The 24994-nt window shown below is 38.6% G+C and overlaps 1 protein-coding gene across 3 annotated transcripts in view; it reads left to right on the top strand.

Annotated features, from left to right (window-relative positions):
* The window catches only part of VWA3B (von Willebrand factor A domain containing 3B), a 209618-nt gene that overhangs the window by 97626 nt on the left and 86998 nt on the right, over window positions 1–24994 (top strand). For 2 of the 3 annotated variants that reach the window (XR_004343390.1, XM_032592627.1), the window contains exons 10-13: window positions 2745–2899; window positions 9585–9723; window positions 10824–10955; window positions 21576–21674. Coding sequence is in view for 2 of the 3 variants with exons in the window: in XM_032592627.1 (XP_032448518.1) it covers window positions 2745–2899; window positions 9585–9723; window positions 10824–10955; window positions 21576–21674 (525 nt within the window). In the remaining variant the exon portion in view is untranslated. The remainder of the gene's footprint in view (window positions 1–2744; window positions 2900–9584; window positions 9724–10823; window positions 10956–21575; window positions 21675–24994) is intronic. The other variant, XM_032592628.1, reaches the window with a different exon arrangement.

The raw sequence follows: 24994 nt of genomic DNA, 5'->3' as shown, positions 1-24994 counted from the left end.
TTGCCATTTACTCATTGCCCCCTTTCTATTCTGTATCATCATTATTACCCTTATTTCTGCATCTTTCCTATCAGCACACAAATATGGTGTTCTTTCTCTCATCTTAAAAATATAGGATTTTGATCCCCATACTTGCCTCTGCTTCTGCCTCATTTGCCTCATTTCTCTGTTCCTTTGTAGAATCCAACTCCTCAAGAGTTGTATATGTTCCCTTTCTCTAGTCTTGGCAATTCTCCCATGCCCTCTTGAATGCACTCCACTTCAGCAAGGCCCTCTCTCCACCAAAACCCTCTCTTTCCAGGGATACATGTATTACTAAATCCAGGGGTCAGTTCTCAGTCCCACTCTTACTTGACCTACTATCAACATTTCATATAGTTGGTTACTTCCTTGAAATTCATTTGCTTGCAGAAAACACTGTCCTGTTTTCCTCTTACTTCACTGGCTATTCTTTGTTAGTGTTCTTTGTTACTTCTTTCCCATGTTCCCAGCCTCTAAATGCCAGAGGGCCTCAAAGTGCGGTCCTTGGACCTCTTCTCTCTCTGTACCCATTCTCTACATGATCTCATCAAGTCCTGTGGCTTTTAATACTGTGTGCATGCTGGTGACTTCCACATTTAAATCTCCAGCCCTGAGTCCTTCCCTTATCTCCACCTGGCTACTTGCCATGTCAATGGGATGTCTGATAGGCACCTTGAACCTAGTACATCAGACACCAGATTCAGATTTTCCCATTCAAGGCTACTCTTCCCATAATCTTCCTCCCATAAATTCATTGCAACTCCATTTTTGTAGTTCTGTGGGCTGAAAACCGTAGTGTCATCCCAAACTGCTCTCTTTTCTCCCGCACCCACATCTGACCTCTCATTAAATGCTGTCAGTTCCGTCTTCATAATATGTCTGTAACTCAGAATCCAACCACTTCTCACCACGTCTGATACTACCCTGGTATGGACCTGCTTCTGTCCTTGACCCTCTATGGTCTGTTCTCAACAGAGTAGCCAGAGTAACCTTCAAAATGATATTTTTATAAATTAAATTTTAAAATTGTAAATAAAACTTAAAACTATGAATTCTGTCACTTCTCTAAGAGAGTAGATCTTAAAATAGATCACAAGAAAAAATCTGTAACTATGTGTGGTGATGGGCATTACTTATTTATTGTGGTAATCATTTTGTAATATATCCATATATCAAATCATATTGTATACATAATATAATGTTATATGTCCATTATATCTTAATTAAAAAAATTTGTCTCTTATCATGTTAAAGTTCTTGGATAGTTCCTTTTTCACTCAGAGGAGAAGCCAGAGTCACTTCCATTAGCCAGTAGGCTTTACGGAGTCTGCATCTGGCTCTCTTCCTCACATTGCCCTAGCATCATCTCACCCCTTACCCTTGCTCACTCTGTTTGGACTACACCAGCCTTCCTAAAATTCTACAGACATGCTAGGCACACACTTACTCTTACCACAGGGTTTGGCACTTGCTGAGTCCTCAAGCTTCCCCCAGATCTCCATATGGCCACACTTTTTGTTCCTGCTGGTCTTTGCTCATATTTTACCTTCTGTTTAAGGCTTTCTTTTTTTTAGGTTTTAACTTCTTTGGAGCGCCTGGGTGGCTTAGTCAGTTAAGTGTCCAACTCTTGATTTTGACTCAGGTCATGATCTCACAGTTTCATGGGTTCGAGTTCCATGTCGGCCTCTTTGCTGGCAATGCATGGTCTGCTTGGGATTTCTTTATCTCTCTCTTTCTCTCTTTCTCTTTCTTTCTTTCTTTCTTTCTTTCTTTCTTTCTTTCTTTCTTTCTCTCTCTCTCTCTCTCTCTCTCTCTCTCTTTCTTTCTTTCTCTCTCTCTTTCTCTCTCTGCCCTGCCTCTGGTTACACTCTCTCCATCTCTCTTGAAATAAATAAACTTAAAAAAAAAACTTCTCCATCCCCTCCCATCCCCTGTTCTTTATTCTCCTTCCTTATTTTTCTCTATAGCATTTATCACCATCTGACCTGCTGTATGATTGTTTATTATCTAGCTCTTTCCCTGTAATGTGAGCTCCATGAAGGCAGGAATTTTGGTCTTTGTTTATGGTTTCTAGTGCTGCTGCCTAGAAGATTGTATTGCTGGTGACATGGAGTTGTGCTTGATAAATTCATAAATCAGTTGAGTGAGCTCTATGTGTGGGAAGCCATTGTCCTCAGACCAGTTTTGTATGTACCAGTAGAGGATGCTAGGTGTAGAATGGGTTTCTTGGCTACTTTTCTTCATTTGGGGCTGGGAGTAATAATGGAAAGATTTTTTGTGTGTGAATCTTAAGTCCCACCTCCTCCAGAGAGTCCTACTGACCCTCTAGTCCTTGAGAACTCTTTATTCTGTTGTCAGATTGCCCAGTTATTATTGTCTCAACCTAGCACCAGGTGCTGGGTGTCTAGTGCTCTGCCTTCCTAACTTTCTCTGTGTGGGTGCATGCGTGTGAGCATGTGCATACAGTGTCTCCCTGCTGGAAACATTATCTTCTCTGGGGCACAGATGAGATTGCACATGTTTTTCTGACTATCATTCATGACATCTGGCACAGGGCTCCATATAGAGCAGGCCCCAGTACATGTTGGTTGAACCAGCAGTTGAAAGATTTTACCATGGAAGTGAGTGCTAGGAGCTGTATAAATAAGGCAGAGATGGGGTGCCATCTGGAGATTTCTTCTTTGAATGGTCTGAATGGCTTCTGTACTTTGTCCTTTATTTAGGAGACCAACAAGAAGACAGTCCATGCGAAATACTGCAGCAGATTTGTCCATGCACCCTGGAAGGATGGGAGCTTGGTCCACGTCTGCATTACCAAAGAGAAGTGTACCTGGTACAATGAGAGAATCCACACAGTCCTTGCTCAGATTCAGAAGAGGTTGGTAAATTTGCAGGAGGGTACAAGTGGTCTAGTTTCCCTTGAAACTAAAATCTGTGACTTCTCTGTAAATGCTTAACCACAAAAACCAGCCAATTAACATTGTTATGTCAGGGTTGCCATCTGATGGTTTGCTCGTGGCTTTTTGTTTGTAATAAAGGGGAATGTTTGGATCCAGATTCCAAGCTGCTTTGATTCCAAGCAGACTTTTTAAAAAAGACAGCAAAGAAATATGTCATTATGTTGGTTGTACACTATAGGAGACTAAGGAATGCTTCTGCTCATGTCTTGCATTTTTTGTGGGCCACGAACATATTGCAAATTGTATTACACCTGTCCTCTGTACTTGTATATTACATTTCAAGGCAACTGTTAACAATGTTGTGGAGTATTTTAATACAATGGAATAATGTATATTCAGCTAAAAATAACTTCATGTGGTCCTTGTCAACCTTGCTGGTTCTTAAAATCTGCCAGTGCTAATGCATCTGAGGTACTAATGCTGTGACCTCAGCATCAGTCCCATGGGGATGATCTACCTTAATGCTTTCACCTCCCTGATGCCAGAGGACAGCTTTAGACCACAAAGACCAAATCCATTTAGGTGCATGGCCTCTGAGGTCAGATGGAGCTGGATTATAATACCAGCTCTGCCACTTTCTGTGTGACCCTGGGCAAGTTAGTTAATGTCTTTGTGCATTGGTTTCTTCATTTATAAAGTGGGAATGATAATTCCATTTACAAATATGCCCTATGGATTATAGAGTATAGACTAGTACTCAGTGGGCAGTAACCACTTGAAAATGAGAGTTCCTTCCATCCTTCTATGTTTTCTGCTATAAAATCACAAGCTGCAGACAACTGTTTGCCTCATATTAACTCTTCAGAGCCCCAGTTTCTTAAAACCCACCTGGCAGTGGGTAACTTAGAACAAGTAATCCTTGTGTCTGGAGTCTTCTGTTTATTGTTTTGGGGTTGACTTTTGGGGACAGTAGTTTGGACTTCAGGTCTGGGGAAAAAGGATGCTGTTTAAGACACTCCACTTGGTACCTGCCAGATCTATTTGTCCTTCTCCACCCACCAAGTGTTAGGGGTTGTTGGGAACTTCTCTCCTCTTTTCTATTCTCCAGAAGTCTTTGTGGAGAGTTGGTATCATCTCTCCCTTAAATGTATGTAGAATTCACTACTGAAACAATCTGGGCGTGTAGTTTTTCTTTGTAGGAAGGTTTTTAATTATGTATTCCATTTCTTCACATACGCATAGAACTGATGTTAGTAATTTATATTATCTTTATTTTAAGCCTGGTTGGAGATTATCCATTTTATTGATCTTTTCAAAAAATCAGGTTTTGGTATCAGTGGGGTTTTTTTCTCTGTATGGTTTTCTCCTTTTGGTGCCATTGATTTCTACTCTTTATTATTTCCTTCTTTCTCCTTACTTTTAAGTTTCTTAAGATGGATGCTTAGATCACTGATTTGAGAACTTTCTTTCTAACATAAGCATTTAAATTTTCTTGGGATATTGCTTTAGCTGCCTCTCACATTATGTTGTATTTCATTATGTTCACTTAAAAATATTTTGCAAATTTCCCTTATAATTCTTCTTTGAACAAAGGTTATTTAGAAATATGTTGTTTACTTTTCAAGTATTTGTGGATTTTCCTGATAGCTTTTAATTGCACTATGGACGGAGGGATACTGTATGGCTTTAGTTCTTATAAGTTTATTGAGACCTATTTTGTTGCCCAGGATATGAAGAAAAACTACATATTTTGCTTTTGTTGGGTGGAATATACTATAAATATCTCAGTTCAAGTTGATTGATAGAGTTGTTTCAGTCTTCCATATCATTACTGACTTTTTTATTTAAATTGTTCTACAAATTGTTGAGAGAAGAGCACTGAAATCTCTAGCTATAGTTATGGATTTGCCTATTCTTTTTTCAATTCTGTCATTTTTTCCTTCATGTATTTTGAAACTATTAGTAGGTGTATGTACAGTTAGGGTTGTTATGTCCTCTTGATGAATGAATTCCTTTAATATTATTAAGTGTCCCTTTTTATCTCTGGCAGTATTCCTTTTTCTGAAATCTGCTTTGTCCAGTATCAATAGAGCTGCTCCAGTGTTTTTTTTTAATATATGAAATTTATTGTCAAATTGGTTTCCATACATCACCAGTGCTCATCCCAACAGGTGCCCTCCTCAATACCTGTCACCCACCCTCCCCTCCCTCCCACCCCCCATCAACCCTCAGTTTGTTCTCAGTTTTTAAGAGTCTCTTATGCTTTGGCTCTCTCCCACTCTAACCTCTTTTTTTTTTTTTTTTAGCTCCAGTGTGTTTTGATCATTTTTTTTGCATGGGTTCTCTTTTTTCTGTCTTTTTACCTTTACTTGTTTGTGTCTTATATCGAAATAGGTTTCTTAGAATATATATGGGTATTGTTTTTTAAATCCAATCTATCTTGGCCTTTTAACTCCATATTGTTCTCCAAAACAAATAGACAAAGAGACTAAGATAATACATAATACAGGGAGTAAAAAACAAAAACAAAAAACAAAAATAAAACTTCGGAGAAAACCAACATATTAATATTCTCAGAAAGACAGAAAATATTGCACTCAGAAAGTTGGAAAATACTGTTATACATACATATAGATATTAAGAATTACAAGAGCTCTTCAAAATATGATAGCCAAAATAAATGATTCAATGGGAGAGCTGGAAGATGAAGGCAGTCTCTCAGAAAGCAACACAAGCATCCTGTGGTTGAGGTTAACATACATGTGTACCTACAAATAGACAGCTTATAGACATATATAAAATGAAGGGGAAATATCACAAAAAATTTCAGAACTGAGAGACAGGTAGTTCCAAACTGAAAGAAAGTTGCAAGGAATGTCCAGAAAATGAGTAAAAAGACCTATTCAGCATACATCATCACAAAATTTTAAATACTAGAGATAAAGAAAAAAAATCCTAAAATCTTCCATTTATCCCCTCCCCAAACTCTGGTTGGGTTTTTTTTTTTTTTTTTTTTTTTTGGTTTGTTTCTTTTTATCTGTTGGTTCCTTTCACCCATTTTTCCCACCCTGCCTCTTGGAGTCCGCAGTCTTTTTGTTCTCTGAATCTATAAACTTGTTTTTTGTTTTTCTTTTAGATTCCACATATAACAGAGATGATATGGTACTTGTCTTTCTCTGTCTGACTTACCTCACTTAGTGGAATGCCTTCAAGGTCCATCCATGTCATTGAAAATGGCAAGATTTAATTCTTTTTATGGCTGAATGATATTCCACTGTATATATATATATATATATATACCACAATTTCTTTATCCATTCATCTGTCAATGGACACTTAGGTTGTTTCCGTATCTTGGCTATTGTAAATAATACTGTAGTGAACATGGGGCTGCATATATCTTTTCAAGTTAGTGTTTTCTTTTTTGGGTAAATACCTGGAAGCAGAATTGCTGCAATGTATGGTAGTCCTATTTTTAATTTTTGAGGAATCTCCGTGTTTTCCACGGTGGCTGCACCAATTTACAGTCCCACCAACAGTGTACAAGGGCTCCCTTTTCTCCACATCCTCTCCAACACTTGTTATCTTTTGTCATTTTAATAAGTCATTTCTAATCTCTACCTTTTATTTTAGTATTAAGATCATTTCCTTAATGTGATTATTTATTTGGTTGGATTTAAATCTAGATCTTGCTATTTGTTTTTTGTCTTACCTGTTCTTTGTTCTCTTTTTACTCTTTTTCTACCATCTTTTGTTGGAGAGTTTATGATTCCATTTTATTTCTGCCTTTGGCTTATAAACTCTACCTCTTTATTTTGTTTTGTTGTATGTGTGACAGCATTAGCATTTACAGTATACATCTTTAAATTACCACAGTCTACCTTCAAATACTATTTCACTTCATCTATATCATAAAAATCTTATAACTTCCATTCTTCTCTTCTGTCTTTTCTATTGTTGTCCTATACTTTTTTTTTTTTTAAGTAGGTTTCATGCCTAGTGCAGAGCTCAGTGCAGGGCCTGAACTCAGAATCCTGAGATCAAGACCCGAGCTGAGATCAAGAGTTAGATGCTCAACTGACTGAACCACTCGGGCACCCCTATTATTGTCCTACACCATATTTCCACATATGCTATAAACCATAATGTATTATAAATAATCAATTTTTGTATAAATAGATTTAAAATGAGAATTAGTGTATTTTGTATTTATCCACATATTTGATATTTCCATACCTCTTTATTCTTTATATTTATCCCAGTGCAGGTCTGTTGATAATGAATTATTTCAGCTGTCTTAGTCTGAAAAACTCTTTAATTTCCTTTTGTTTTTGGAATATTTTTTGTTTTGCTTTATATAGAATTGTAGGTTTACACTTTATATTTCAGTACTTTAAAAATCTTTCTCCATTATCTTTTGGTGTGTTTGATTTATGGTGAAAAGTCTTCTGTTATTTTTATGTCACCTCTGGATGCTTTTAAGACTTTTTTCTTTATCATTGGATTTCAAATTATATTATGATGTGTATTGGTGGTTTTCTTCTTTTCCATTTTTCTTCTTTTTGGGTTCTTTGAGCTTCTTGTATATATTCATATATTGTTTTATCAAAATTGGAAACATTTGGCCATATTTGTCCAAATATTTTTCCTGTTTCCCTCTTTCTCCTTTTTCTTAGTTTCTACATATATGTTAGACTCCTTGACATTGTTCCATGAGTTGTTTATTCTCTACTTTTTGTTTTTTTCTCTCTTTTCATTTTATTATTTTTATTTATTTTAAAAATGTTTTTATTTTTGAGAGAGAGAGAGAGACAGACAGTTTGTGAGCTGGGGAGTGGCAGAGAGAGAGAGAGAGAGACATAGAATCCAAAGCAGGCTCCAGCCTCTGAGTTGTCTGCACAGAGCCTGATGCAGGGCTTGAAATCTACAAGCCATGAGATCATGACCTGAGCCAAAGTTGGATGCTTTATAGACTGAGCCACTCAGGCTCCCCAGTTGTTTTCATTTTAAATTGCAATGTCTTTCTTAATGTTCCCTGATCTTTTCTTCTGCTAGTGTCTGATATCTATTAATACCATGTAGTATATTTTTCATTTTGGTTATTGTGCATCTCTATAAATTCCCTTTTATATTTTCTATTTCTGTCCTCATTTTGCTTATACTTTACCTTGTTGAAAATATGGGTTATGTTTATAATAGGCTATGTAACATCCTTTTCTGCTAATTCTATCATTTGTATTATTTTAGGGTCTGTTTCTGTTTATCTGTTTTTCTTCTGGTTGTAGATCATATTTTCCTGCTTCTTTGTATGCCTGATAATTTTTTACTGAAATGCAGACATTTTGAATTTTACATTGTTGGGTGCTGGATTTTGCTGTATTTTAAAATACATGTTCCATGATGCAGTTACGTTCCTTGAAATCACGTGGATCCCTCTGGGGCTTGCTTGTAAGTTATGTTAACAGGTCCAGGGCAGCCTTTAGTCTGGGGCTAATTTGGTCCTACTACTAAGGCAATACCCTTATGAGGACTCTACTTGATGTCCCATGTATTATGGAGCCTTTCCCACTCAGGTTGTTTGGAAGATGAACTAGCCCTGGGTAAGCTCTGAGGTGCTGATCTAGTTACTCCTTTATGGTGATTTATTCCTTGGTTTTAGTAGTTTCTTCACATGCATGCCCTGATTATTACTTAGCCAAAATCTTTTTTTTTTAATATTTCTTTTATTGAGAGAGAGAAAGGGAAAGAGAGAGAGCAAGGGAGGGGCACAGAGAGAGGGAGACCCAGGATCCAAAGCAGGCTCCAGGCTCCGAGCTGTCAGCACAGAGTCTGTGCTGATCTCACAAACCATGAGATCATGACCTGAGCCAAAGCTGGATGCTTAACTGACTGAGCCACCCAGGCGCCCCTACTGAGCCAAAATCTTTAGGGCACTCTCTGCAGATGGCCAGAATGCATTCTTTCTCCTGTTTTCTCTCTCTGTCCATCCCTCCCCACCCCCTCTGCTTCTATGCAGCAACCTCTTCATCAATATTTTGCCCTACAAATTGTAGTTACCTAGGCCTTGGTGAACTCTGAACTCAGTTTCAAGGATTTTTTCCCTCTGCCTTTCCCCTTACCCCAGGTCTCACCTTGAACTTAATTTACATCCTGTTATGGGAGTCTGAGATCGCATCACAGAAGTAGTCCTTCTCCAACTGCCTGATGCTTAGTTATTATAGGGATCTGGGGTTGCTTGATATTGTCTATAGGCTTCACTGAAGCTTCAGGAATGTGCTGGCATTACTAGCTTGACTGCAGTCAGCAGGGTTAAAAGAACAAATGGTCTGAAGTCACTGAGGGATTGAAACTATCAGATGACAGGAAGTAATTTACTTCTGGCTTTGGAACCCAGTATTGGATTTATTTTTCTGTCCTATTGATTTTCCTAGTTCGGTTTTACATGGATTGATGATGGATAGTGGAGGTGGGGGTGAACAAGGGAGCCAGCTCAAATGTAGGATTTTTCACAGGAAACCTTCCAAGTGAGTAATCCACTCACAGAAGATTGTGCATAAACAATATAGTACAGCTTGGCCTCTGTATATGTATTATTAAGTTCTTAGGAAGACCTGTCATTGCCACAGGCCGTAAAAATTCACTTTCAACCAATTTCCTGCCTAGGATTAAGTGGCTGCAGGATGGAAGTCAAATCGTCTTTGGAAAAGTACGTAATGATTTTGTCTACGTCCTCATTGATACATCTCACTCAATGAAGAGCAAACTGGACTTGGTGAAGGACAAGATCATCCAGTTTATACAGGTTAGATGGAGCTGTCAGGTTCATGGATTTGGGGGGCCTTTGTGTCATGAATGCATCTTTAGCAGCCTTCATCTGCATTGGTTCTGCAAGGTGCACAGGTAAGGTCTGCACTCAGGCATCCACAGGGAAGCCACTTCAGATAAAAGCTCTCTTTTGCCAGTTAGAGATTCATCAGTTCTCCTTTGCAAGCAGACCCTTCCCGTGGCAGGGTCTTCTGTAACAGGTGGGACACTAAGGGAGTTTCAGTGTCTATCGCTCCAGGTTTTCTCTATCCTGAAATCTGTGGTGTGCCCATATCTCCATCGTTTTCCAGATGCTCTTCAGCTTGGCATTTTTATTTTAATTTCCAGTGTTTATTAGGGGTGTTGCATGCATTGGCCCCAGAACTGATGTATGGGAGGAGTGTAGGCTGATGGTTAGGAGCTTCCAATTCTTATTCTACCTGTGCTGTGACCCAAGGCAGACTGCTCTGAGTTGTGTGACCCAAGGCAGACTGCTTCCACTTCCTAACTCCTAGAATGGATATAGCGGTACTGTCACAAATGAGTAGTATTGATGTATTACCACAAAAAATAATTGTGGGGAGTGTTCACAAATACAAAATACAGGTTTTATTTCGATAAACCTCTACTGGAGAAATGTGGGTTGGTGGAAGGCAAATAAAAAGGTATGTAACCAAATGCTAGCCTTAACAAAAAGATGATGGCCAAAATGATGATGGCATTTGGGATTTCTTTTCTTGAAGCAGATTGCATTTAGTTTGTGTATGCAGTATACCATTAATGTCAGTATTAAAGACAACATTTAAGGTCATATTATATATACAAACACACACGCATATATATATGTGTGTGTATATATATATACATATATATATAATATATTCAGACATATATACATTTGTAAAAGCATAATATCCAAACTGTGTATAAATTTTGTTTAAATATTTTCTGAAAAGATTTTTTCTTTTGAATGTAATTTTTAGCTTCCAGATCTGAAAAGAGATTTCATAGTGATTAAAATGTATCAAACTGTGACCTAGCCTAACCTTTTCTTACATCTGAGTGGTGTTTTGGTTAAATAATAATTTTCTCTTACAGGAACAGCTGAAATATAAAAGGAAATTCAATTTTGTACAGTTTGATGCTCAAGCAGTTGCTTGGCGGGAAAAACTTGTTGAAATCAATGAAGATAGTTTGAAAGGGGCTCAGTCCTGGATTAGAAACATCAAGGTAAGAAAGATGGAGACTGGGTCTGGGAGAAGAAGCCTGACTTGATCACCTGCTGAGTTAATTCATGCCATGGAAATTCTTGAGAAAAGGGTTCTGAGCCCTGAGACAGCAGGGTTTTCACACAGACACTCATTTTGTGTACAATGGTCACATGAATCCAAGCTCATGAGTCACTGTCTTAACATTTAGATAAGCTTCTGTTCACAGCACACCATTTTCAGATATGCCCTTGGCTCTGATCTCACCCCTTTATGAAGACAAATGTCAAAATTTAATTTTTTTTGTACTCAAACATTCAGATTTGATCCTCCTGAAACCTCATTATTGTTTCAAATGATATATTGCAGCTATTTTTAACAGTTGACTTTGTTCAAAAGTAATGAACTGGTGGGTGGAAGCACACAGTACAGTGTGACTGGTTAAGACTGAAAGCAAGGAGGGAGAGAGTGGTGGAGGATACAGTGAGAAAGGGAAATCATTTCTTCAGGACTGCCTTTCATTGGAGAACTGCTCTTGGCACTTAGACTACTGGGAAGGAATTTCCTTTCCTTGAATTTTCTCTTATCATGAACTTACCTTCCTTTTTAAAAAAGGTCTTTTTCCAGAACCACAAGCATTCCAGATAGTTGAGATACACTAAAATTGAAACTAAGGGCTCTTCTCAAAAAGTGAAATGTAGATCATAAACATCTTTAAATAGTTCAGTGCCTGAGTGTCCCAGATTTGACAGGAAGCCACAAATGGACATCAGCAGAGCTCCTTGAATATCGGGACATACCAGATATGCTGTCATTGGGATATACCAGAGTTCCATTAGGATTGATTCTTTAAAAATGGGAGAAGGAAGAAATATGTTCTGTAAGAAATTATGATGCCTTAAGATCTTGATCTAACTGGCTATCTTATGCTGGGAAAGAATATTCAATTCACACCCAACTTGATAAATTTCCAGGATTAGCCAGTGAAGTTACTTGGGATGCATGTTCCCTCCTTTTATGGACTATAGGTGATTGTTAACTCAGAGCCCATTTATTTAGAGTTGGTCATAACAGATATCATATATGCAGTCTCATTAGATTAAAACACTAACAGGTGCTGCTTTTTATAGAAATCACTAATGAATAGAACCAACTACCTGAATGGCTAAAAATATAACTAAAATAATTATTTGTAAAGTATAATTCTGTTATCTTCAAAAATCTTCATCGAGGCTCCCTTGCTTGCTGAATGTGCAAAATTTATTTTCAGGAAAACCACATTTCTCTATATTCTTTTTTTTTTTTTTTCAAATAAATGTTATTTATTACAACTGACAAAATTAAAGAAAAACTGAATAGCAAGTTAAGATCTATTTTATTTTTTTTTTATTTTTTTTTATATATATGAAATTTATTGACAAATTGGTTTCCATACAACACCCAGTGCTCATCCCAAAAGGTGCCCTCCTCAATACCCATCACCCACCCTCCCCTCCCTCCCACCCCCCATCATCTCTATATTCTTTTGACTGGTCAGCTCAGGAATCAACCCAATAAATTCAGGATACCACTAGAGCTTCTGAAACTGCCTTGTGCTGGTGTTGGAGCAGTAGTTCCCCAAACAGGCCTAACCAGTCCTGAGGTCAGAGGAGCATAAGCTGGGGCTGAGTCTGCCCAGTAGTTGGGGGTGGGGGTCTGGCCCAAGGCTGGGGGAAGCAAGGAGGGAGCAGGTGCAGAAGAGGCACCAACTTCTGACCATCTTTCCCATGATTCCCAGTCTGGCTTTCTCCTAGCTTTTCTACCATCTTTGCAACAATACCTGAACAGTGGGATTGTCAACAAGACTATTGAGATAGGGCCTAGAGAGAAGAGTTGTACTGTTTACCATCTGAGCTATATTTCTGCTGCCCAAATGTTGAAGCAGTTTTTTGGTGTTTTTTTTTAACTTTTTAATTTGAAATCATTTTGGACTTATGAAAGAGTTGCACAGATAGTACAGAGGGTGCCTGTAATACCCTTTAGTTAGTTTCCCCTAATGTTAACATCTGACGTAAGCATAGTTTAATTGTTAAAACTAAGAAAATCACAGGGGTGCCTGGCTGGCTGAGTTGGTAGAGTATGTGACTCTTGACCTTGGGGTCCTGAGTTTGAGCGCCCGTTAGGCTTAGAGACATTTTTTTAATGTTTATTTATTTATTTTTGAGAGAGAGCACAAGCAAGGGAGGGGCAGAGAAACAGGTAGACACAGAATCCAAAGCAGGCTGCAGGCTCTGAGTTGTGAACTATGCTGACAACTTAGAGCCTGACATGGGGCTCAAACCCATGAACCACGAGATCATGACCTGAGCCAAAGTCAGACCCTCAACCAACTGAGCCACCCAGGTGTCCTGACTTAGAGCCTACTTAAAGTAAATAAATAAATAAATAAATAAATAAATAAATAAATAAAATCTATTTAAAGCAAAACAAAACCAAAAACTAAAAAAATGACAATGCCATTATTAACTATATTACAGACTTCATTCAGGGTTCATTAGTCTTTCTACTAGTATTCCTGTTCTGTTCCAAGATCCAATCCAGGGTCCCATATTGCATTTATTTCTTAAAAGTTTTATTTATGTATTTATTATTGAAATATAGTTGACATACAGTTTTATATTAGTTTCAGGTGTAAAATATAGTGATTTGACAATTCTCTACATTACTCAGTGCTCCACACAATAAGAATAGTCACCATCTGTCACCATACAATACCATTACAGTATTATTGACTATATTCCCTCTGCTGTGTTTTTTATCCCCATGACTTAATTATTTGATACCTGGTAGTTTGTACTTCTTTTTTTTTTTTTAATTTTTTTTTCCCACGTTTTTATTTATTTTTTTGGGACAGAGAGAGACAGAGCATGAACGGGGGAGGGGCAGAGAGAGAGGGAGACACAGAATCGGAAACAGGCTCCAGGCTCCGAGCCATCAGCCCAGAGCCTGACGCGGGGCTCGAACTCCCGGACCGCGAGATCGTGACCTGGCTGAAGTCGGACGCTTAACCGACTGCGCCACCCAGGCGCCCCTAGTTTGTACTTCTTAATCCTGTTCACCTGTTTCACCTGTGCCCCCACATTACGGTTATAGTTGCAGTGTCTTCTCAGTCTCTTCCAGTCTGTAACACATCCTCAGTGATGCCTTGTCTTTCATGACCTTTTGATCATGTGTTTTGCAGAATGTCCTTCAATCTGGTTTCATCTGATGTTTTCTGATGGTTAGATTGGGGTTAGAATACTGCAGAGGTGATGTGTCCTTCTCAGTGCATCATGTTGAGCAGTACACTGTGGTGATACACCTTACTACTAGTGGTGTTAACTTTGATCTCTTGGGTAAGGTGGCATCTGATAGGTTTCTCCCTTGTAAAACTACTTTTTTTTTCTTTTTATAGATAATACATGTTTTGGAGGAGATAACTTTGAGGCTATGCACATATCCTTTGTGTCTTGAACTTTTACCCACTAATTTTAGCACTCAATGGTGGATCTTCTCTATAGCACTTATTAATGTGCTGTTCTAATGGTGACTTTCTATTCCCTCTATTCCTTTTACATTTATGTGTTGGAATTCTGTAATGAAGAACTTCCCCTTTCCCCCTCTTATTTATTCATTCAATCATATATTTATTTCATTATGGACTCATGGATATTTATTTACTGTTTCAGTAATAATTCAATACTATTGTTATTTATTTTGTTACCAAGCTTGTTCCCACTCTGGCCATTGGGAACTCTTTCAGGTTGCCCCCTGTGTTCTTCACATATGCATCTATCTTTTTTTTTTTTCCTTGAATACTTGTTTATTTTCTGGCACTATAGATATTTCATGATCATCTTATATTTTCCCACCTGAGTCCTGGGGTTTACCACTTCTCCAAGGAACCCTCGTTTCTTTTATTAGAAAATGGTATTTGAAAACCAAAATCTGGGCACTTAGGTATGCATATTGCTGCTACTGGACTCACTGCTTCTAGGCTCTCTCAGTGGACAGAGATGGGAAATATATGTATAATAGCCCATCAATCCATAAACATCTATATTCCTGTATCTATTTATCTATATTTTCATTAAAAAAGGAAAATAAGGGACGCCTGTGTGGCTTAGTTGGTTAAGCATCTGACTCTTGATATCGGCCAAGGTCATGATCTAATGGTCATGGGATTGAGCCCTGTGTTGGGCTCCGTGCTGAGTGTGGAGCCTACTTGGAATTCTCTCTCTCCCTTTTTCTCTGTCCTTCCCCCGCTCACACACATTCTTGTACACGTACTCTTTCTGTCAAAAGTAAATATATAAATGTAAAAAGATAAATAAAACCATGAGTTCATACTAATAACTCTTTACTCCAATCCAGAGCCATAGAAATTATTTGTAAAGAACGTATTTGCTTATTTTTAACTTCTTTGACCACGAAAAACCTGGTTTTCGTTATCTGTAATGATTTAGTTATTTGTTAAACCCTGGTATACATATAGTTTCAGAATTTCTAACCCATACTCTGAGAAACACACTTATCAGCTGGGGTACAGTGTTTACACATAGTTCTTTCTCTCTTTAGCCTTACACTATCCAGTCAAAAAACTGTTTCCTAAAGTTCTTAAAGTCAGGTACTTTTTTACTCAACTACCTCAGTGTGATTATATCATTCATTATTAATATGTTCACTTCCTCCCTCATCCTAATTGAATTATATTTTAATTTGCACACAGCAAAAGCACTCTTTTTGGTGTATAGATCTATGGATTTTGACAAATGTAGAGAGTCATGTATTTACACCTCTCTGACTGAAGGACTGGTGAAAGGTAGGCCCACCAAAGATCTAGTGGGACTCCCCAAACTCCACAACCCAGACCCTGACACGTAGTCTAGTTCATTGGAAGCAGTGGCAAGAGTAAAGCCATGACTGTCTCAGTCCCTGCCTTACAACTCAGATCCTGTCAAGTGGTCTGGTCTTCCAGCAGCAGCAAGAGCAGCAGAACTCCAGCTGCCCAGTTGCACAACCCAAGTCTGGCAGGCAGTCTGATCCACCAGAAACAATGGCAGCAGTAAAGTCCTCAGCCACCCCAGCTTCTATGTCACAACATTGTGGCATGTATGAGCAGTCTGATCTTTGGCAGCAGTGACAGTGGCAATATCCAGACTGTCTTAGAGTGCACTCCACACGTGGGGTACTGGCAGGGGGTCCCATACAACTGCTGCAGTGGCAGCAGCAAAGTCCTGGGCATTTCTAAAACCAGGTCACCTGTAGATGGTGTGACCAGCCAACAACAGCAGAGTCCCTGACTGTCCCAGCTTCACAACTGGGGCACCAATGAGAAGTCTAATCTTCCAACAACAGCAAAGGTGAATAAAGCCTTGTGTCTTCCTGCTCTCAACTCAGTGGCATAAGTAGAGCCAGGTTCAGCAGCTTCTGTTCCTATACCCCAGAAGGTCACCTAGCACCAATAGGCAGCCCCAAAACATGGCTTTTCTGGGCTTCCCACAGACAGCACCAAATAGGAACTGAGTGGGAGACCCAGCAGCGCAAGAGGAACAAAGCAGACCAGAGTAGGGTTGCATAGAGTAGAAAATTAAATTGTCATTGGAACTAAAGCCCAAAAAAGTAGACTAAAATAAATTTACTAAACCTGAACAGGGTGACTGCCTGCTAAATAACATTTAAATGGGAATAGTCTCCTAACATAGTGACCAAATTGTCCAGGACATAAAAACCACTTGTCATACCATGATCCAAGAAATCCATATTTCAATGAGAAGAGCAAACCACTGATGCCAGTACCAACAGAGCCTCAGAGATCTCTGGGACAGTAAAAAAGATGTACTATTCATACCATCATAATTCTAGAAAGGATAGGTGAGTGTGGGACTGAAAATGTATTTAAAAAAAGCAATAGCTAAAAACTCCCCAAATTTGGTGAAAAACATAAAAACTACAATTCAAGAACCTAAGCAAACCCTAGACAGGGTAAAACCAAAGAAATCCATACCACAATACATTATATTTAATCTTCTGAAAAGTAAAGACAAAGAAAAATCCTAAAAACAGCCTAAGAGAAATAATGCATAAGCTATAAAGGAATACAAATTCAAACGGCAGCAGTTTCTCATCTGAAACTATGGGACCAGAGGGAGGTGGCACAACATTTTTCAAGTGCTGAAAGAAAAGAACTGTAAGCCATGAATCGTCTATCTGGTGAAAATATCCTCCAGGGTTGAAGGAGAAGGAAAATGAAGAGAATTTATTGCTGGGAGACCTACTTTTAAAGAATGGCTACTGGAAACTCTCCAAATAGGAAGAAAGCTTGGACCTTCAGAAATGAAGGAATAACAGTGGAATGGGTGAATATAGAAGTAAACATAGGAGAGAATCTGTAACCTCATGAGTTTCTTTACTCATGTTTTATGGTGCCAGCAAAAGTTTAACACCATCTATATATATAATGAATATAGAGGAAATACTTCAGGCAATTATATTTTTTAAATGGCTACAGTAAAGGGACCTAAATGGAAGAATAATTTTTACACTTAATTTGAAGTGGTAAATTATCAGTATCATTAGACTGTGATTAGTTACACATATGCTTAAGAAAATACCTAGAGCAACCATGAAGAAAACTACATAAGACAATACACTCAAAAATATTACAAATAATCAGAATAGAACATTAAAAATTTTCAAATAATCCACAGCAAGGCAAGGAAAAATAAGATAAATGAGAAACAGGAAATACACAAAAAAACAAAAATGGGAAGCTTAATTAAATATCAGCAATTACATGTAAATGGTCTAAATATACCAATTACATGACAGATATTAGAGAGTAGACAAAAACATGATCCAACTCTATGTGGTCTGTAAGAAACTCACTTCAAAAATAACAACATAGGTTGAAAGTAAAAGGATGGAAAAGATATATAAACACTAATTTTTTTAATCTGGAGTAACTATGTTAATATCACATAAAGTAGACTTTAAAACAAAGAGAATTGCAAGAGGCTTAACATGATAATAAAAAGATCAATCCAATGAGAAGATAACAATTCTACCTACACTTGTGGTGAGCATAACATATAAACTTGTCCAATCATTATGTTGTACACCTGAAGCTAATGTAACAGTGTGCGTCACCTATAATTTACAAAAAAAGAAGATAAGAATCCTAAATGTGTATGCACCAAACAACAAAGCTTCAAAATACATGGAACAAAATCTGATGGAGTCAAAAGGAATAATGGACAAATCAGCAATTATAGTTGGGGCCTTCAGTACCCTAGTCTTAGCAGTTGATAGCACTACTAAAGAGTCAGCAAGGATTTGGAAGAACTGAACAATACCTTCAACTAACCATATCTAATTAACATTTATAGAATGCTCCACCCAACAACAGAATACATATTCTTTTCAAACAAACATCGGACATTCACGTAAAGAGACATATCTTGAGTCATAAAACAACCCTTAGCAAATTTAAAAGAATTGATATCACAGAGTATGAAGTCACACAGATGTCTCCTGACCATAGTGGTATCAAACTAGAAATCAATAACAGAAAGACAACATGAAAATCTCAGGACACTTGGGAATTAAAGAACAGGCTTTAAATAATTCACAGATCAGAAAGAATGCCACAAAGAAAATTTAAAATCTCATGGAATTTAATGAAAATTAAGCAAAACGTGAAAATTTGGGGGGATGAAGCTAACACAGTGCTGGGAAGGAAGTTAATGCACTAAAAGCCTACATTACAAAAGAGGGAATGATTTCAAGTCAATGATCTTCTTATATCAAGAACCTCTGGTCAGTCTTTTCAAGGATGTTTATATAGCAAACTGCCTGAGAAATTAGAGATAGTGTCTCCTTTCAGGGCAGAAGGTGACGTGTTGATTATCCAGTATAAAGATAATATCTAACTCCAGAGCAAAGGACAAGCATGCTTACAGTCCATTATAGAATATACAGTTTCCTAAGTTCAGGGTCCCTCTCCTTTAACACAATCTACTGTGTGGGCAAGTGTCACTTAGCCTTCTTCACATCACTCTATGGGAATTGGAACTCAGGACACTGGTGCCAAAAACTGACATTCTGGCTACTGCTATTGCTGTGAGTAGTAAAGTCCTTCGTCAGTGACCCAAGAGTCTTGAATCTTCTGCCAGCATCCATGTTAGTCTGCAAGTAAGGGAAAATTGCAGACCTTTCACAGTTCTTGATGTATATTCACTCAAAAACCTGTAAGCAAACGTTTGTAACAGCTTTATTTATAAACACCCAAAATGGGAAATGACGCAGATATCCTTCAATAGGAAAACAATGGATAAACAATTTTACATCCATACATTGATATACTAGTCATCAATAAAAAGGAACAAACTCTTGATTCATGAAATAACTTGGGTAAATCTTAAATACATTTTGGGAAGTGAAAGAGGCTCAACCCAGGAGGCTACATACTATGGGGAGGAGGTAGAAGTTGGAGTCCAGCTTCCCCACTTGAACTCGGAGGGGTGCAGCATCTCATTACTGCTGGGTGGGTGTGAGCGCTGTTGGGCGGGGAGGGCTTGTTACACTTGGTAAGGATGAGAGTCTTGGCTCACTACTTGGCTTTTTCTGCCACAACCCTGGTAGAAGTATTGGGGCACTTTATTCATTTATCTGACTTGACCTTCTTGGGTCCATGGGTTCATGTCTGTCATTGTTTTAGGAAAACTCTCAGCCATTCCTTTTTTCAAACATTTCTCCTATCCTGTTTCCTTTCTTGTGTTTCCAATTATGCACATGTCAGAATGTTTGATACCATCCCACAGCCCTTTGATGCTCATTTCTGTTTTGATTTTACTCTTTGTATTCATCTGCATTACTGTGTTTTTGATTTTTAGTGTTTCCATTCAACTGTTTCTTAAGGTTTCCATCCCTCTGCTGAAATTACCCATCTGGTCTTTAGTGTTGTTCACCTTTGCCATTAGAAGTTTTAGTGTATTAATCACAGTTATTTGAAATTTTCTTTCAAATAGTTTCAACATCTGTGTCATATCTGAGTTTGTTTCTGAGGAGTGTTTTTGTCTCTTGGTAATATGTTGTTTATTTCTTTTTAGTATGCTTTTTTTGTTTTGTTAAAAGCTGGACTTCACATGTAGTATATAGAGACTGAGATAAATATTATTTATGTCTGGAAATGAGCATACCTTTCTTTTTGAGGGCAGAGGGGTAAAATTAATCCGGAGTTGGGCTACGTTTGAGGTTTGTTACCATTACCATGTACACCAGGCCCCTCACATTTTTGTAGTACTTGGGGTTAGGGTGGGGGATGATATGCTAGAGACTTGTTTGTCAGTGTCTGCTCCACCCTGTGATTTTGATTTTCCCTTCATACTGGGCCTCACACTGTAACTCTCTTACCAGTTCCTTGCCAGTCAGTGTTGGTAGGGGAATGTAGGGTGGGTGTTCTCTGAATGAGCCTTACTCTTAGGCAGGCTGGTGTCCCAGAGTCACTCCCTAGAGTGTGTTTTTCTCAGTAGTTCTGAGCCCAGAACCTAGCCCTGTTCCTTTTCCAGGAGTGGAGGGTTTGGAGAACTTCCCCCAGCTCTCCTGGATTTTCACCAGTACCCTAAGGGTAACTCTGTTTGTTGCCCTTCCTCCCCTCCCCCCACCACACACACAGATACATACACACACACATTAGGGCTTTTGTTCCGAGGGTGAGATGGAGGAGAAGGGTCCCTGTGTCACTGTTCTCCCCCAGTTCTGCACCATGTGGGAGACTTTCTTGAGCACCCTGTGGGCTTTGTGGTGAAAAAGCCTCCAAGAGAGTGCAGATTCCCCTATATTTGTGGCCTGTGGACCTTTACCTTCTCACCAGTATATACCTGGCTAACCTCTACCAGTTCACCAGTCACCCCAGCCAACCTCTTCTTACTAGTGTCTGCCGCATCTCACCCCAGAAGCCAGTGCTTGCATCTCGCCAGTCTCTGCACATGCCTGTCTGTCCTCACGTTTGGGGCAAGTCGATTGCCCTGTGACCTAAGCACTCTAATGAGCCTAACAAAAGGCATTTACTTGCTGTTTGTCTGGCTCCTTTTTGTTACAAGGCTGGCAGTGGCATTCTTTCCAGTGCTCTACATCCTTGGGCAGAAACTGCAGGGGTTTCAAAAACTTAACAGTTTCTTTGCTGTACCCCAGATTGCTGATGTTAACACACTCATGTTTGAATAAATCCTGGTTTGCCCTGCCAGGCTTATATTCAGACTGTATGTTTAAGCTGTGTTGACAGCCGAATGAACAGTAACTGAGTTAGTTACACAAAGATAAAGTTGCATTAAGAACTCTGTCGTCAGGACAGGAAATCCATAGTCCTGGCTTCTAGCTGTCCTGGAATTGTCTGGATAGAGGCTTTTATAGAACACCCAGGGATTTGGCTCCTTGGAATTCCTGGGCTTAAATTATTATCTCGATATAATTTTATCTTTTATTTTGCAAGTACTTTTCTATCTTTTTTTGGAAGCAGAAAATAACTTGTTTGTGAGATCTGTTTTGAGACTCAAGTATGTGCTTGGTATGTCTCTCTCTCTCTCTCTCTCTCTCTCTCTCTCTCTCTCTCTCTCTGTTATAGATTGGAAGTTCCACAAACACCCTAAATGCTCTGCAAATTGCTTTCGCTGATGAAGAAACACAAGTAATCTACCTTTTGACAGATGGGAGACCTGATCAGGTACTTACCAAAGTTGGGGACACAGACAGATTCACCGGTACCCTTTCAATGCTGAGAATGAGTTTGAGGGACTTTTATAACTGCCAGTGAAAAGCTGTTGAGAGATGGTTCCTTGGCTTAGGGACCCAGAACTGAGGTGAGAAAATACACTGAGGAATTCTTTTGTCTGCTGAAATGCAGAGGAGAATTTATATGACAGCAAACGTTGTCTGGTTAATGCACCACACACCCACAGGCCTGGAGACCAAACCCATGAAAGGAGATATCCACCTTCCACTGAGGACTGGTTTATGTTTTATTACAAACTAAGAGTAAGGAGATTCTTTTTTATTTTTTTTTTCCTTCGGGGACTCCAAATCTAAACATGTCACTGCACAATGTCCTTGGTTTTACCCCTAATTTTAACTTAGTAATCACTTAAACAAAAGCATGCCTTTCTAGTGAAATGTTCTTTGTTTTGCTTAGCCTGACTGGAAAATATTTGAAAAGTTTTAGTGGAGTCTGTTCATCTTCTTTTGAGCTTTGTGAATGAAAGACTAATGCTCTGGGCATTAAATAAACATACGGATTTGCAGGCCAGTACAATGTAAATTAACCGCTGAAGTGAATTAGTGTCAACTTGCATCCTTCATTGTGAGGTGTTTGCATGTGAAGAGTGCTAGACAAATACTGTAAAATATCCTACGTCAAATGGTCCAGGGCTTAAATAGTAAAGCAACCGGATTTTATCACAGCATTAGATTTATGGCAGAGAAGTTATATGTAAAGTGAAATTTTATTTTGAATGATTTTCCAATCAACTTCACTATGCTTTCTGTTTAAAAACAATTTATTGTGCTTTGCTTATGCTCCATGTGTGGTGCCAAGGTTTGAGGCTACAAAGATGAATAACATCTTACCCCTGCCTTAGGGGCACTTACACTTTGGAGGATGTGCTGGACATGTATGGTTAACTGTGATATGACACAGGGTGTGGGGTTGTTTGTGCTGTGAGATGTCTGGGAGCTGAGTGATGAATTCTGCTGTACAAGATGGAGAGAAGGCTGGGAAAGAGTCCACTGAGGAGGGGGCATTTGAGCTCTGTCTGGAAAGAGGACAAGTAATTTCCTTTTAAATTATTTTTTTATGTTTATTGACTTTTGAGAGAGAGAGAGAGAGAGAGAGAGAGAGAGAGCGAGCGCGCTGGGTAGGGACAGAGAGAGAGGGAGACACAGAATCTGAAGCAGGCTCCAGGCTCTGAGCCGTCAGCACAGAGCCTGATGTGGGACTTAAACTCACAAACTGCGAGATCATGAACTGAGCAGAAGTCAGATGCTTAACAAACTGAGCCACCCAGACACCCCAGGAGAAGGAAATTTCTAAACAGAGATTATTGGTGTCTTGGGCAGAAGGAACAGAAGTGTGGAAGTATGTGGGCTACCCAGAGAAACAATCTGAGAGCAAGGGCAATGACAGAAGAGTGTCAGGGCTGAGGCTGGAAAGTTTGGTTGAGGAAGATTATGAAGGTCCTTGACGGACACCTGGAAAGAGTGAGTGGGTTTTACCACAGTAGGGGCTGTAGTGGGGCAGGTGGTCCCATTCACCTGTACTTCAGAAATGTGCCTCAACAGTGGGAGGGAAAGACTAAATCTAGATGGGAGCTGGTGAGGGCCCACCTCAGGTAGGAAACAGAAGTGGGGAGGAGAGGACTCTCCTCAGAGATGAGATAATAGAAGTAGCATCAAAGGATGTGGGGACCAGTTTGGGAGCAGAGGAGGATGGAGTGAGAAGATAGGACCAAGAGAGAAAGGCATCATGATTACTGATATCTGGTTTATAATGATTATGTTAGTAACTGATTTAAATTTAAATTTAAAGAAGAAGCAAGCTTGGGAGTTGCTGATGGAGGAAGCTGAGTTTGAGCACCTGTAGTCCATGGATGTCCAGAAGCCTCTAAAAATATGGGGCTGGTGTTTGAGGAATATGGGGGCTAGAGATTCTGATTTGAAAGTTATCTGGACAAGGGGTCTTTTCTTTTTTAATAAACTCTTGCTGATTTTACTCTTTGCACTATAGGCAATTTAGAAAATATAGATAAGCATATAAGCATAAAAAAGAAAATTTAACTCAGTCATAATTCAATTTTGTTTTGCTTTGTTTCATCTAATATATGCATTTTTTGGCAAGTCATGAGAAATTCTTCCAAAACATCATTCACAATGACTCCATCATATTCCATTATATAAATAAATTTAATATAACTTCTACCTTGGAAATTAATTTTGTTTATTTCATTTTGAATAGTAATGAGTGTAGTGTAATAGTATACCATTCACATGGTATTACAAAGGTATACAAAGATATACTTAGTTACAAAGGTATAAAGGGCATGCAGAGAAAATTCTTCTTCGTACCTCCTGTTCACTAGCTAAGAGGCAATGTATATTACCAATTTCTTGTATCTTCTTTCAGGGATTGTTATGCAAGCAGAAGTGTATTTATATATACTCCCTTTCATAAATATATAAATGATAGTGTATTCTGCACCTTTATGTAAAACAATATACCTTGGAAATTGCTTACTATCATTTCATAAAGAGCTTCCTCATTTTTTATAGGTGCCTAGTATTCCATCACATGGCTAAGTTATTTAGCCATGTGTCCTGGAGATGGACATTGAAGTTGTTTTCAGTCTATTTTATTATTATATTATTCAGTGCTTCTGTTATACACGATGCTGCAAAAGTAACTATTCGCATGTGTTTTGCAGATGTATAGCTATAGCATAAATTCTGAACAGTAGACTCAGTACAAAGGTATATGTTTTGATAGATACTTCCAAATATCCCCCAGAGAGGATGGACCAAGTAACACTCCTGCTAACAGCATATTGGGAAGGATTCTTGTCCTATGGTCCACCATGTTGGGAAGGATTCTTGACCTACAGTCTATCATTACTTCTGAGAGTCTGGAATCTTCCGAGAGTATATGCAGAATGTCCTTGTACATTTCTCTGGGGAGAAGATCTCTCGGTTTCATCAGAGGGTCTGTGGACCACTTAAAGATGAAGGACTAAGGATATGGATGATAATTGGAATTAGAAATATACCGGCGACCCAAATAGTAATTTATAAACTCCTAGTTAGGCATTTTATGTTCATATCTGCATTTTCCTCACATGCAGTCTATTTCTCTTGCATTACCCCTCAGATTCTCTCAAAAAAGCAAACGAATATTTGATATTCATGTTCTGTGTAGAGGACATTAAGATGTATCACACAATCTCCATTTCTTTCTGAATTTTCACTGACTTTGTAGGACCTGAATATGTAGGGCCAATG

This window comes from Lynx canadensis, chromosome A3 (genome assembly GCF_007474595.2).
Source record: "Lynx canadensis isolate LIC74 chromosome A3, mLynCan4.pri.v2, whole genome shotgun sequence".
Classification (NCBI taxonomy): Eukaryota; Metazoa; Chordata; class Mammalia; order Carnivora; family Felidae; genus Lynx; species Lynx canadensis.
This window is presented reverse-complemented; position numbering and strand designations above follow the sequence as displayed.